Below are 15,102 nucleotides of genomic sequence, written 5' to 3' on the forward strand. Positions count from 1 at the left end.
TATATTTTTTTATTTATTTTTTCACTGCAACTACAGGGGTTATTAGCGACATAAAATATAATACAAGTAATGTTACAATAACTTTACAATACATTACTGTTAAATAACGTACTATGTTTTAACATTCATGCTTTCTCCGACAGCTTCTTTTATATTCGTTGAGATATTATACTTTTTTCTTGTAGCTTTGTATAGTTTACAGAGTTAATAAATGTTTCGAGGAAAAGGTTGTTTGGAAATTTTTGCACATTGGTGACGCCGTTCACCTGAAAAGGTATTTATGGGTTAATTTACTCTGTCTCAGTCGCAATCCCGTTATTCTCACTTGGTGTGGTCTCTTGGGTGTTGGTTAAGGCCACGGTTTCACTAATTGTTTCATTTCTTTTAGTTTATTTTGTGATGCACTCCACATGTTTTACCACGCACCAAACATTTTGATTAGATTTGATTTTATTTTTCAAATCATAAAAAGAAACCTCTTTAAAGTGAATGGAGTCCTGGCTAAAGGAATAGTTGGTCTGCTTCCTTATTTACTTACATCGGAATGCGATGGGACAAACATAAATTCGATGGTAATTTTTTTTGTCGTTTAGGTTAGCTATTTCTAATTTGATCAGTAAGGCGATTGAATTATTTGCATATAAATGTCTGATAGTGTGAAGCGAGCTTAGTGAATCGGTAATTATAAGAAACAGGGACTGTTTTGACTCTTTTATATGGATAAGTGCTTGTAATATTGCATATAACTCTGCAGTGTATTAATGGGTTTGAACTTAAAGGACGTATTTGATGTGAGAATGGCTGCACCAACACCGTCCGATAGTTTGGACGCGTCAGTGTACACTTTATAGTGATTTTGATAAGTTTTAATTTCTTTTGATTGTTTGGTCAGGTCTGTTAGGGTCTCACTTTAATCGTATAAACTCAGATTGGTATTTATTTTGGAAATTGGTGTTAACCAATGTTTACGGTTTTTTGTAGTGTTAAAGAATTTATAATGGGGTAGTGTTCGCTACCGTAAAAGTATAGTAGAATGTCCCATGTTAACTTAATAAACAAATCTGGGTTACACAGAGAAATGTCAATTGCCCATACAGTGCCATTTTGAATGTCTTATATAATAATATATCCTATATAAATCTTCTGATGTATTTATTGCGATAGTTATTAATTCAATATTGTTTGAAGTCACTGGTAACTGTGTGCTCATGAATTTTTCACCCAAGTAAATTGCTACACCTCCACTGCGAATATTTTGGTTTAATCTATTAACTTATAACCAAAACTTATTATAATTATATTAATCTTTTATTGTAATCGTATAACCAAAAATGGCATGATATACTGTGCTGGAAACAACGCTCAGGCTCATCGCTATAGAGTCGCAATCTTGTTAGACACAGACACAAATAAATCAGTTATAAGCTTCACTCCTTAATCAGAGAGAGTGATAATGGTTTAGCTGAAGACAAACATACAAGTTAACTTAATTCAAGTATACGCACCAACAGCGGATGAGGATGAAGAGGAGATAGAACATTTTCACATGGAGTTAGACACAATTTTAAGATCTATTAAAAAAGAAGACATTACAATAGTAATGGGAGAATTTAATGCTAAGGTCGGGAGAGGAAAAGTTGACGAATTTGTTGAGGAATTCGGACTATTTGACGGAAACGAAAGAGGGGATAGACTTATGGATTTTTATTAAAATGAACATTTTGCAATAATGAACACAATGTTCTAACTACCCGACAGAAGATTATACACTTGGAGATCTCCTGCAGACAACAAAGACCGCATAATCAGAAATTAAACAGACTATATATGAGTCAAAAATAGATACAAAAATTTAATCAAAACAATAAAAGCATACCCCGGAGCAGATGTCAACTCAGACCATAACCCGCTGATAGCTAGAATGCACGAAAAACTTAAAAAGATTGTAATACCTAAAAATAAACCGTTTGATTATACAAAATTAGGAAAAAGAGAAATACAAAAAAAAGTGATCCAACAAGTCAACAGAAATCTAATAGAAGTAGGAGAAAAAATCTTAAAATCAGAAGATGTCAATGAAAAGTGGAGCAATATTCAGAAGGCATTACTAAAGGCTACAGAAGAAAATTTAAAACCTGAAAAGACAAATAAAAAACAGAAGTGGATGACTTCAGAAATTCTGGCATTGATGGAAAAGAGGAGAAAAGCCAAAGGGAGAAATAAGTCAAAATATCAAGAACTACAAAGTAGAATTAAAGTAGATAAAAAAGCCAAAGAAAATTGGTTAACAGATCAATGCATAGAAAAAGAAGAGTATGACAGAAAATACGACAGTTTTAATTTGCATAAAAAAAAATAAAAGAACTAACAAATACCAAAAGTGAACACACTATGGGATGCTTAAAAATGATAATGGTAAACTCATTGCAGACATCAAAGATAAACTAAGATTTTGGCAAGAACACATAATGAAACTATTCGACGATGATAGAATGATACAAGAAAACCCTCAGGAACAAACAGGACAGAAAATAATAATGTGCCAATTATTACAGTCAATTAGAAATGCAAAGACCGCAAAATCAGTAGGCCTAAATCAGATACCCATTAAGTAAATAAATACACTGAGGAAGAAATACTGCATATACCTTTAGATACGTTCAACAAAGTATATACAACAGGAGTAATACCCGAAGATTGGTTGCTTTCCACGTTTTTAACACTACCAAACTCAGTACATGCGACAGAATGCTCCCAGTACAGAACAATTTCCTTAATAAGCCACACAATTAAGATATTTCTCAAAATAATAAATGGAAGACTATACAAAAAAATAGAAGAAGATATAGATGACACTCAGTTTGGATTCAGAAAAGGACTAGGAACGAGAGAGGCTCTGTTCGCTTTTAACGTTCTCGCGCAAAGACGACTAGATATAAACCAGGATCTCTATGTCTACTTTATAGATTATTAAAAGGTTTTTGATAGAGTACATCAGAAACTCGTAAAACTGCTAAAAGAAAAGAATATGGGTAGTCGACTGAAACCTATCCTGTTTCACAACCAGTTCATAGATATGACGTTGAATAATTTTATCAGTTTTTTATTTGTAGTAATTTAACTTAAATATTTAAATCCAAATAGATGATAATACTCCAGGTTGTGGGACCGCTCCTGTAGGAAAAATGTTTCTGATTCGGTTTCTTTGCAGATTGTCGTTCAAAAATATCCTTTTTAAACAAATCAGAAATTGGCGAAATTTTTGGGCAAAAACAATTTTTTAACAACTTCTAAAAATCACCTTTTTTGTTTTCAAGTGAAGTCAATCAAGTTCTTTGTGACATTCTTAACAAAAAAGGTCTGTTGTCATTTTTCTCTAAAGTTGACGTTTTAGAGTTATAAGTGATTTCAAATACTCTTTAAATACTAAAGTCGATTTTTTTGACACTGACATGACATCCTCGTCATTATTCCCCAAGGGAATAATATACGGCATGTTGCCAAGTCTAATAGTCACATTTTATTTTAGTCGTAGATAAAAGCATTTCATTAAGGGTTTTGAAAATTAAATCGATTTTAAAGTTATGTGGTAATGAAAAATGATGTAATAATGTGAAGTTAATAATGTCATATAAAGAGTAAAAAACTCTCCGTAGGATGGTGAAGGGGAAAACAATTGAAATTAAACGCCCTTTCTTAATATAATAGTAATATGTGATGCGCTTTAAATTTGCAGCTATGAAATTATTGTGTATGTATTTTTTTTTATTTTTATGATAATTTTAAGTCGAAATGTATATTTTAGCCGGTGCAACATATGCTCTCGTTATAAAAGCAGGAAACAGCAAGGGAACGTCCACCCTAACCGAACCCTTAAAATTCACAATGAGCGATAAATACATCACTTCTGCGGCGAGCCAGGAAGGTCAAGATGGACATGTAGGAGTAATTGTAGCCGTTATTTTGGCACTAGTTGTAGTTGCTGCCATTTTCGCGGGAGCTGTGTGGTTTATGAGAAACAAGAAGATGTTAGGAATCAAGAGTTCGAACGGAATTGCTTTCGAAAATCCTAGTTACTTAAGAGAAGTCAATATGGATCATATTCAGGTATAGTTAGTTTTATTATTTATTATTAGACTTCGGCAAATATGCAAATAAAAATGCAGAAAATATGCGCATAAATATGCACGTGTTTACCCGAAAATATGCAAATATTTTACAAAATATGCATAGAAATAAATAAAAAAATCGTAAAATAGTAACAATTTTATTTAAAAAAAAAGTGTACATAACTAAATATTTCCTACTATTCATTAAGATTTACATTTATTTTAAGTAACTACATCATTTTTAAGTATGAATAAACTTATTTAGAATTATGGTAACAATAAATGACCAAGTGGTGTTCAAAATTTTCTAACAAAAACTTGTGGCTTCTGTCTGAGTACATATATTTATATATGGAAAAACTTCGTTCAACATCAACTGATGTAACGGGAGCATTTTTCAAACTAACCAAAACATTTGGTTCTAAATTAATTGTTTCCGAAATATTTCCAGCTAGAACACGGACTACTTCAGAAAGAATATGGTAACCTTTATTTTTTCCATAGTAGCTTCAAATCTTTTTAAAATATCTTTTCCAATATTACCTCTAACGTTCCGACAACATGACACAAATTCTTTTATTAATGCTGTACATTCGAACAATGACAGTTTTGGTGATTCTAACTGAGTAATTGTTTTTTGAACAAAACTAAAATTTGATTTTATAAATGAAAGTTCTTGTTGAAGCAAGTTACTCTGAAAAGTTTGTTTAGAATCCAAAAGAGATTGGGAACTTTCATCTGTTAACGTATCAATTATGTTCTTTATTTTAACAAAATGATCTGCATAAAAATTAGCTGCTTCTAACCATGTTCCCCATCGCGTTAAAATAGGTTGTGGTGGAAGAGGAATGTTAGGTAGCATTTCTTTATAAAGTTGAATTCTTATAGGAGATTTAAGAAATACTTTTTTGACACTGGATATCATGGTATTTACAAGAGGAAACTTTTTTCTATTTCCTCTGCAACTCTGTTTAATCCATGCGCTACACAAGTAACATGTATTAAATCTGGGAAAAATATTTTTAAATATTGTTCTGCTTTCACCATATAAGGAGCAGCATCCGATAAAATAAGCAGTAATTTATTAGAAGGAATAGTTGTCGGAAGAAAAAAAGTTGCTAATGTTTCTTGTATAAAACGCGAAATTGTTAAAGCATTTGTTTTCTCAAGTTGCTGGCATGAAATAAGATGAGATTTTGGTAAGGTATCTTCTTTAAGAACACCAATCAATAAATGAGCAATATACTTTCCTGAGGAATCAGTGGTTTCGTCTACAGATATGTAAAAATAATTATCTGCAATTTCTTCCTTAATATTAATTAACACCGACGAGTATAGCCCGTTCACATTATTTCTTCTTAGAGACCGATCACTTGGAACATTAAGTTTGCAATATTTTTTTAGAAACGAACTAAAATTTACATTTGCTAATTTTGAAAGCGGTATGTTTGCAGACACTAATGCGCGACACAAGTCTTCATTAAAAGTTTCTTGCTCATCTAATTTTTTTGAAGTAGATTGGAAACATTTAGCCATTGAAGTTTGAGGTTTTCCTCCTATTTTTCCTTTTTTTGCAATGTGTGAAGCAGTTCTCACATGTTGGTCTATCTGAAATTTCTTCTCACATGCTATCTATAAATAAAAATAAAAACCTTTATTTTAACCCAACCTTTAATATATAAAAATATACAAGGTGTTTTTGGTTAATCAAATAACTGGTTTGGAAAAAAAAACACTCGCTAAGTGTTTTAAATGCAGTATTAATCCACAAATTAGTTTTTGTTACTAACCATTAGTACATCATATAACTTATTTTAAAATTCAACAAAAGTTTTTTTTTGTTAATTCAATTACAATAAAAATAATTGTGTTTTAGAATAGCTGACTTCATAAAAAAAAGTAAAGGTGAAAAATTTTTCTAAATACACACCATTGTATTGTACCATGGACCATTTTTTCTCACTAAAGGAAGCTATTTTTCATTTAAAAACAACCTACGAGTACTAAATTTCAAGTAAATACGTTTATTGATTTTAAAGTTATTGTTGTTATTAACTAAAAGAATTTAATTTTTTTTTATTTTAACACCCTGTATCTCGAAAAGTAAATAAGTTTGACCCCTCATTAACTATATCGTTTTGTTCAATTTTTCGAGAAGTATCTACAGTCAAACGTTGTAAGTGTCATTTGGAAACACCCTGTATGTATGAAATATTAGATATTTAATAGAAAATATTAGATACTTACAATTTTGCCACAGACTGAACAGTAGATTTTTCCCATATCCATAGACAGCTCTTTATAAGTGATTAATGTTTTTATTTCTGAGCCTTCAGAAGTATTGTGGACTGTATTCCTTGTATAAAAAATATTTATTCTGACTTTAACACCTTTATTATATAATTTTATAAAAACTTAAAATTAACAAAACCAAAAAAAGAATGTCTTATTATTCCTTGACAGCTACGCGCCGTCGTTGTCGCTAGTGTTCGATCCATGCGCCCTGTGGTCCGTGCAGGGACGGCTCTTGCACTGTTGACTGCTAAACATGCCGCCCCCCTTGAAAGGCTTAAGTGATGCCTTTCAAACAATGCTTCTTGTAAACCATAACCATTATTGTTCATCCATTGGCAGGACGGCTAACTTTACACAAGGCCTTTTGAATTCACCTTTAGAAGTACGCACAGTCACAACCCGCACAACATTATCTGTCCCAGCATGTAGTTGCAATATTCTACCCAATTCCCATTTAGTAGGAGGAAGACCATCCTCTTGAATAATAACCAATGATCCAATTTTCACGTTGTCAGCTGCTGTTCTCCATTTGGTTCGCTGCTGAAGTGAAGAGAGGTACTCACGTGACCAGCGTACCCAAAAACTCTGAATTATCTGAGTCAGGTGATGATACCGTTTCAACTTATTCGGATTTATTTCAGTTAGCTCTTCTTGTGGCAGTGCTACAAGTGGTGCTCCAATTAGAAAATGTCCAGGAGTGAGTACACCAAGGTCTTCTGGACTTTCCGACAGAGGTAATAAAGGACGGGAATTTAGGAGAGACTCAATTTGCGTCAACAAAGTATACATTTCGTCATATGTAAATTTATTATTACACATTACCCTTCGTATATGAAACTTTACCGATTTTACAGTTGATTCCCAGATGCCACCAAAATGTGGTGAGTGAGCTGGAATAAAATTCCAATGAATCTTATGTTCCGAAAAATAATCTAAAAAATTTGATTTTACCGTTGCATCATTCATAAATGAATATAACTCCTGCAAATGATTATTTGCCCCAACGAAGTTAGTTCCATTATCAGAATACATATTTTTACATAGACCTCTTCTAGCAATGAAACGTTTAAATGAATTTAAGAATGAATTAGTACTTAAATCATATACAAGTTCAATATGTGTCGCCCTTGTTGTAAAACATGTAAAAATACATATATAGCATTTAACTACTTTACAATTCCGTAAATAGCTTGTTTTCAATTCAAAGGGACCCCCATAATCTACACCACAATTATAAAATGGCCTTGTAGGCAGAAGTCTAGATTTAGGTAAATCTCCCATAAGAGGTACAAGCAATGTAGGTTTGACACGAAAGCAAGTAACACATTTATGCAGAATGTGCCTAACCGTGCTACGTCCAGATAATAACCAAAATTTTAAACGAATTATTGATAGCAATGCTTGTGGACCTGCATGCAAGTATTTATGATGATACGATATCACTATAAGTTTAGTTAATACATGACCGTTCGGGAGTATGATTGGATGCTTCTGGTCAAAAGACAATTCTGACTTTTGAAGACGTCCACCAACTCGTAATAGTCCTGTATCATCAAGAAAAGGATTTAATGATAAGATTTTACTCGATTTATGTATTGGTTTTGATTTTTTTATTGTTTGTATTTCCTGATGAAATACTTCATTTTGTGCCATATATACCAAACAGAAAAAACTTCTTTCTTTTTCATCTACAGTAAAAGGACCCGTTGTCTTATTATTAGATGATTTACAATTGGTGACAAACCGAAGTATATATGCAAAAACACGCTGCAATTTAGCTAAGCTGGAAAAACGGTTCCAAATTTCAGCAAATTGCACAGTTGATATAAATGTTCGAATTACCTTCTGGTCAGGTATGATAGAAATGTGTGAATTTGACAAAGCCTTAGTAGGCCAAAACAATTTATGAGAAGCTAACCATGGTGGCCCATTCCACCACAATTTTGAAGTGTTTAATAACTTTGGTTCATATCCGCGCGTAATTATGTCGGCTGGGTTATCATGCGAGTCAACATGATGCCAGCTATATCCATTAGAAAGCCTTTGTATTTCCGACACCCTATTTCCAACGAAGGTTTTCCATTGTGACGGTTCACCCAAAATCCAATGAAGAGTTATCATTGAATCAGACCAAAAATGTACCTCATCAAAGCTAACACCTATTGTTGCGATAACCGCCGATGCCAATTTGGCAGCCAATAAAGCACCACACAATTCCAATCTAGGCAAAGATATTGTTTTTAAGGGTGCTACCCTTGATTTCGCACATAATAAATGAACTAAGCAAGAACCACCTTGATCCAGTGACCGAATGTAGAGTGCTGCTCCATAAGCAGACTCTGAAGCGTCACTGAAACAATGTAATTGTCTATTAATTGGATTAGAACACAAAACTTGCCTGCTAATGTGAGTTTTCTCCAAATCTGCAATTGATTCCCTAAACTGGTTCCAAGCTGTGTGTAAATTTAAAGGTAAAGACTCATCCCAATTTAATTTTAATTGCCATAGTGATTGCATTATTAATTTAGCTTTAATTATAACTGGCCCTACTAGTCCAAGAGGATCAAATATCTGTGAAACTAAAGACAGAACTGTTCTTTTGCTAACCTTTGTGTAATTAGAAAAATTGATTTTATATTGAAGCGAATCTATCTTTGAGTTCCAATAAAGCCCTAATGTTTTTGTTGTAACATCATCTGCAAGATAATGTTCAATGTCTCCCTTTATTTGAATATCCTCATCAAAAATTTCAGGTTTGTTTGATACCCATTTTCTAAGTGAAAATCCTGCTGTGCACAAAATATTATTTAATTCATCCTTTAATGATTTTACTTCTTCAATTGAACTCCCTCCTGTAAGCAAATCATCAACATAAAAATCCTTTAAAATCACCTGGGAAGCTAGAGGCAGGTTCAATTGATTCTCATGAGCTAATTGTTGTAAGCTTCTTATAGCCAAAAATGCTGCTGGAGCGGTCCCATATGTTAGCGTTTTCAGCTTGTATGTCTCAATTGGTTGCTCATCCGAAAACCTCCATAATATTTGTTGTAGTTTTTGCTGAGTTTTGCAAACAAAAACCTGTCGATACATCTTTTCGATGTCTGAAGCTATAACTACATTATGTTTTCGAAAACGAAGAAGAATGCACATTAAATCATCTTGTAATTTTGGTCCGACCATTAGAACATCATTTAATGACAAAGCACTGTCAGTTCTAGCTGACCCATCAAACACTACCCTTAATTTTGTAGTTAAAGACGTTTCTTTTAAAACTCCATGATGTGGAAGATAGTAGTTGGGTGTTTCTGAATTGAAGTCAGTTTTATCTTCAACCTTTGACATGTGACCCAACTGGATATATTCCTGCATAAACTCATGGTATTTAATTTTCATTTCCAAATTTTTATTTAATTTATTTTCCAATAATTCAAATCTTTTTAGTGCATTACTATAAGAATCTCCTAAGTCAGAAATGTTTGACCTTGTTGGTAATTTAACAACAAAATGACCGTTTTCATTTTTAATCGTGCTAGCTTCAAACAACTCTTGACAATAAATGTCCTCCTTGGACATAACCTTTTTTGCACCAAATTCTTCTATTAGCCAAAATTTTTCAATTTGGTTTTCCAAAACATTAGACGAAAAATTACATACCACTGAATTGTTGCTAACCTTAATTGATTGACTAACTGGCCCTGAAATAACCCATCCCAACTTAGTTTTTTGGAGAATTGGTTGATCTTTGCCAAGTTTTATCTGACCCACACATAATAATTGCCAAAAAACTGATGCTCCCAGTAATACATCAATTTGTTTTGAAACCCCAAATGTTTCATCTGCAAGTACAATGTTTTTAGGAATATTTATAAAATCCAAGTTTAAATCCGAAGTTGGTAAATTGTCAGAAATTTTATCAATTACCAATAAAAATGCATTTGTTTGATAATTGCTAAACTTTGATAAAAGTGTCCCATTTAATGCCTGAGAAATGTTTGTTATACCTTGACCTAAACCTTTAACCGGAATGTGTACCTTATCTGCCCGTAATTGTAATTTTTCAAAACATGAACGTGATATAAAATTTGACTGTGAACCTGAGTCTAATAAAACTCTACATTCATGCAAAATTCCATATTTGTCTTGCATATATACTAAGGCCGTTGAAAGTAAAATATCAGTTTTTAATCTGTATGATATACCTTGCTTAGAATGATTTAAAAAATTAATTGAATCCTGACCTATATCACCTGAATGTGATTCTAAAAAACATGTCTGACCTATATCACCCGAATGTGATTCCAAAAAACCTGTCTGACCCAAAAAGTTTAATTGAGATGTACCTTCCATTGAATTATTATGGAATGCACCTTGTCCCTGAATATGTACTTCCTTTCCCTGATCAGATATGCCATTTCCCTGTGTGTGTGTTTCTTTCTGGGTAGATATACCACAAATTTGTGATTCAACCTTTGATCCGTTGAGTTGAGTTGCATTTGTTTGTAAATGAGAATTGTTTATAAATTTACCATCCATATGTAAAAGAGTATTGTGTCGTTTTCCACAAAGTTTACAACCTCCCCATGTACAATGTTGTACTAAGTGTCCATCCTTTAGACAGTTCCAACATGCTTTTGATTTTGTTACCTCTTGTCTTCTAGCTGACACTGATAAATTATGAAATTTTTTACATCAATAAAAATAGTGCGGTAAATTACAAAGTGCACATTATTTGGACGTTGCAATGAATGACTTTGATAATGTCATTTTTTGCACCCTTTTTTTTGTTTCCTTTGATATTTGCTCTATATCTTGTTTATCCCTTTCTGAATTTTGTAAGTGTTGTACTTTATGATCTCTAATGCTAAGAATTCCTGTATCGTAGAAAATTCGTTAACTGGACCCTTTTCTTGCCATTCCTTATTTGTGTAATAATCAAGCTTTTTCTCTATGGTACAAAGTAAAAGAACATCCCAATGTTCAACTGGATAACCTAACATACCTAGTGACTTTAAATTTCTTTTTATACAACCTGACAATTTCTTTAATTCTAAACTATTTACCTGAGTTATTTTTGGATATTCATATATAGCTTCAATATGACCACGTGCAATAAGTTTTTTCTTTTCATATGTTTTAGATAAAAGTTGCCATGCAATAGTAAAATTTTTGCTAGTAGTTTTTAGCTGCTCCAGTTCATCCTGGGCATCCCCTATCAAAGCCCTTTTTAAATAGTGAAGCTTGTCAACATCATTTAAATCAGAATTTTCTATGACCATACTAGTAAAACTATCTCTAAATTCTAACCAATGTTGATAACAACCATTAAAAGTTGGAACCTCCAGTGGTGGTAACCGTACATTTTTTAAGCTATTTAGATCTAAACTAGTATTGTGACCTGAGTTTGCTATAGTCTCGTTTAAATTAACTTCATTCTTTAATATAATTTCTGCAGAGGCTATTAGTTTAAAATATGCATCCTGAAAATCTAACCTTTCTTGTAATTGTTCCTCTGATGTGTCTAATAAGTCAATTTCACTTTGTATTTGATCAAAATCATTCCACCATTCTTTGCATTTGTCAACCCTAACTTGTAATTCTACTATTTTATCGTGAGTAAAACTGCTTATAAATAAATCAAATTTTGTAATTTGTGCCTTAAAGATACCACGCTTTCTTTTTAAAAACTGTTAACTGATCCATTGCATCGACTATGTATAATATTAATAAAGTTTAAAGCTTGCTATTAATAAATCCTAACAAACCGAAATTATAATAACCTTGTGACACAAATTAATATCTCTCTTATCCCAGGATAGGTATTATAGGAATGAAAAATGTGTACTCACCACATACCATGCCATATAAACTTTTTTTTGCCGATAAAAAATACACTAACACTTGTTGCTTGTTGATAAAATCCGTTCGAATGACCATGAATATTGTTTTTATTTCTGAGCCTTCAGAAGTATTGTGGACTGTATTCCTTGTATAAAAAATATTTATTCTGACTTTAACACCTTTATTATATAATTTTATAAAAACTTAAAATTAACAAAACCAAAAAAAGAATGTCTTATTATTCCTTGACAGCTACGCGCCGTCGTTGTCGCTAGTGTTCGATCCATGCGCCCTGTGGTCCGTGCAGGGACGGCTCTTGCACTGTTGACTGCTAAACAATAAGGTTTAATCCAAGTTGAAGCACTGGTTGTTTTAGGCATTATAAAATCACAATCTTCCTTTTTGTTACGCACAACGAGTGTTTACGCTTTGAATATCAAAACAAAAATGATTTACAAATCTGAGCATCAAATTAGAAATGTTTAGGTACCTAATTCAATAAACTGGGAGATTTTGGAAAATCCCTAAATTAGGAACAAAACTATTAGCCGTTTACCTGCTGTTAAGATACAATAAATTGTAGATAGATTTGGGGATTAGATCATAAAATGCAAATGAGCGAACCCTTAGCGATTATCCAATAACTGAATGCCTCAGTGACCGAGACTTTCTAAGATTGTTGAGGGCTACTTAAATTGATCTTCTTTGAAATTGTAAATGTTTTGTACCTGTAGAGGTTACGTACTTAGATCATTTCTTGATTAAAATGACTACAAAATTTTATACAAGAATTGAAATAAATTGGTATGTTTAAAAATTTTCAAATACAGTATAAAAATCTGAACTTTTATGCACTTTATGCAAACTTTTATACAAATATGCCAAAATATGAAATATTTGCATAAAATATGCACAATATGCAAAATATACAATATGCATATTTGCCGAAGTCTATTTATTATTTTTTATGTATATGGCATAATACTAAGTATAAATATATTAACAAAGAAAATATGTTTTCGTTGTGTATGATCTAATTCTCACTAGATTTTTTAAGCACTGATAGAAAGCAATTAAGAATATTTAAGCAATAAAAAAAGGATTAGATGACCGATAACACACTATATCTTATTCAACAAAGAAGCAAGTGAAAAAATAAAGACAAAACTCGATATAGAGAAATATATCGAAAAATAAGATATGAAGCTAACCGAGCAAAAGAAGCCTAGATAAAACAAAAATGTCTTGAAATTGAAGAACTACAAAAACATGACGAGTTTAATAGGCACAAAGACTTAAATAAATTACCTACACTCGAAGAAAAAGAACTTCTCACTTCATGAGAAACCTTTTTACAAACCTTTTTCCAAAGGTAAAATAATGCTGGACTTAAACGAAAAAAGGAAGAATGGAGTTATTACATAAAGGAGCTCTTTATGGATATGAGGCCAAAATTTAACAGTTCAAAGTATACGAATACTGGTCCTAGTATTTTAAAAGTGGAAGTAGAGAAAGTCATCAAACAAAGCAAAAATGGGAAATATGGTTGGAGTTTACATTTATCCCACTCCCCAAAAAACCTAATATATGATCATGTAAAGACTTTAGACTAATTAGTTTTATGAGATTCTTTCTTAAACTGCTTTCTAAGATAATAATTAATAAAATTAAGCATGAATGTGACAACACAATGGGAAACAGTTCGGTTTCAGATTTCAAAGCAGGATTGAGAATAAGGGAAGATTTGTCCTTAAAGCTAACATTACAAGATCATGAGAAGTACAGAAACTAGTTTACCTCTGCTTTATAGATTTTTTAAAAGGTGTTTGGTAGGGTCCAACATAATAGGATGTTTGAGAATCTAGAAACGATTGGAATAGATGATAGAGATCTAAAACTTTTACAACATCTATACTGGAATCAAAAAGCTTTTATTCTTCTAATGGTATAATCCATTAATAATTCAATTCATTATTTCAATTAATAATTTAATTTTGTTTAATGTGTACTTGGAAATAATATATAACTAAGCCTTGGAAGGGCAATGTAGAGTTCGAATTGGGGAAGAAATTATTAACATCAGATGACACAGCGATCATGGCTGAAAGTATCGAAGGTATTCAATTCCTTATAGATCGCGTCACTAGAGAATGCTCCAATAACAGAGTTGGCATAAATACATAAAAAAAAAAGTATATAAATTGCAAGAGGAACATTTATAAAACTTAAATTATATACTGTGCAATTTTCAGCTGAACTTACAACTAAGAATCAAGTTCCTAAAATGTTATGTGTACCCTGTACATGGATGTGAAACTTTGATCATGAAGGTTAATATGATAAACAAATTAAAAGCCTTTGAACAGTCATATCGTAGAATTCTCAAAATATTATGGGTCAAGGCGAAGTTGACTTGACGAAGATGATAAAAAAGAGAAAACTTGAATATCTAGGGCCTATAATAAAAGGTAGCAGATACTGGATACTGCAGTTAATACTGAACAGAAAGATCAAGGGAAAAAGAGAAATTGGTAGGAAGAAATATGCATGGCTCCGAAGCCTTCGTCAATGGGCTGGCTTATCAGCAGATGAACTATTACATGTCCAAAAAGATCGAGATCAATATCGGTAAATAGTCATGGAATCTTTCAACGCCTAATTTGGGCACGGTTTCTCAAGGAAGAAGAAGAAGCAAAAAATATTAAGAAATACATTTATTTCAATTGTAAGCACGATATGTGGAAAATTTGGTTTACATTGTCAAATTTGTCAGAAAGGCTAAATTGGCTCATCTCATTTAGATAAAATGCAGATAATTGTACTGTTATACAAAGATGAAATTACCAACGAATAATAATCA

The 15,102-nt window shown here is 32.1% G+C and overlaps 1 protein-coding gene across 4 annotated transcripts in view; it reads left to right on the forward strand.

Moving 5' to 3' along the window:
- Nucleotides 1-15,102, forward strand: part of LOC140448853 (Ig-like and fibronectin type-III domain-containing protein 2) — a 1,058,385-nt gene that overhangs the window by 1,030,897 nt on the left and 12,386 nt on the right. For all 4 annotated transcript variants that reach the window (XM_072541975.1, XM_072541985.1, XM_072541976.1 and 1 more), the window contains one exon: nucleotides 3,806-4,107. In XM_072541975.1, the coding sequence (XP_072398076.1) occupies nucleotides 3,806-4,107 (302 nt within the window). The remainder of the gene's footprint in view (nucleotides 1-3,805; nucleotides 4,108-15,102) is intronic.

Source organism: Diabrotica undecimpunctata, chromosome 1 (assembly GCF_040954645.1).
Source record: "Diabrotica undecimpunctata isolate CICGRU chromosome 1, icDiaUnde3, whole genome shotgun sequence".
Classification (NCBI taxonomy): domain Eukaryota; kingdom Metazoa; phylum Arthropoda; class Insecta; order Coleoptera; family Chrysomelidae; genus Diabrotica; species Diabrotica undecimpunctata.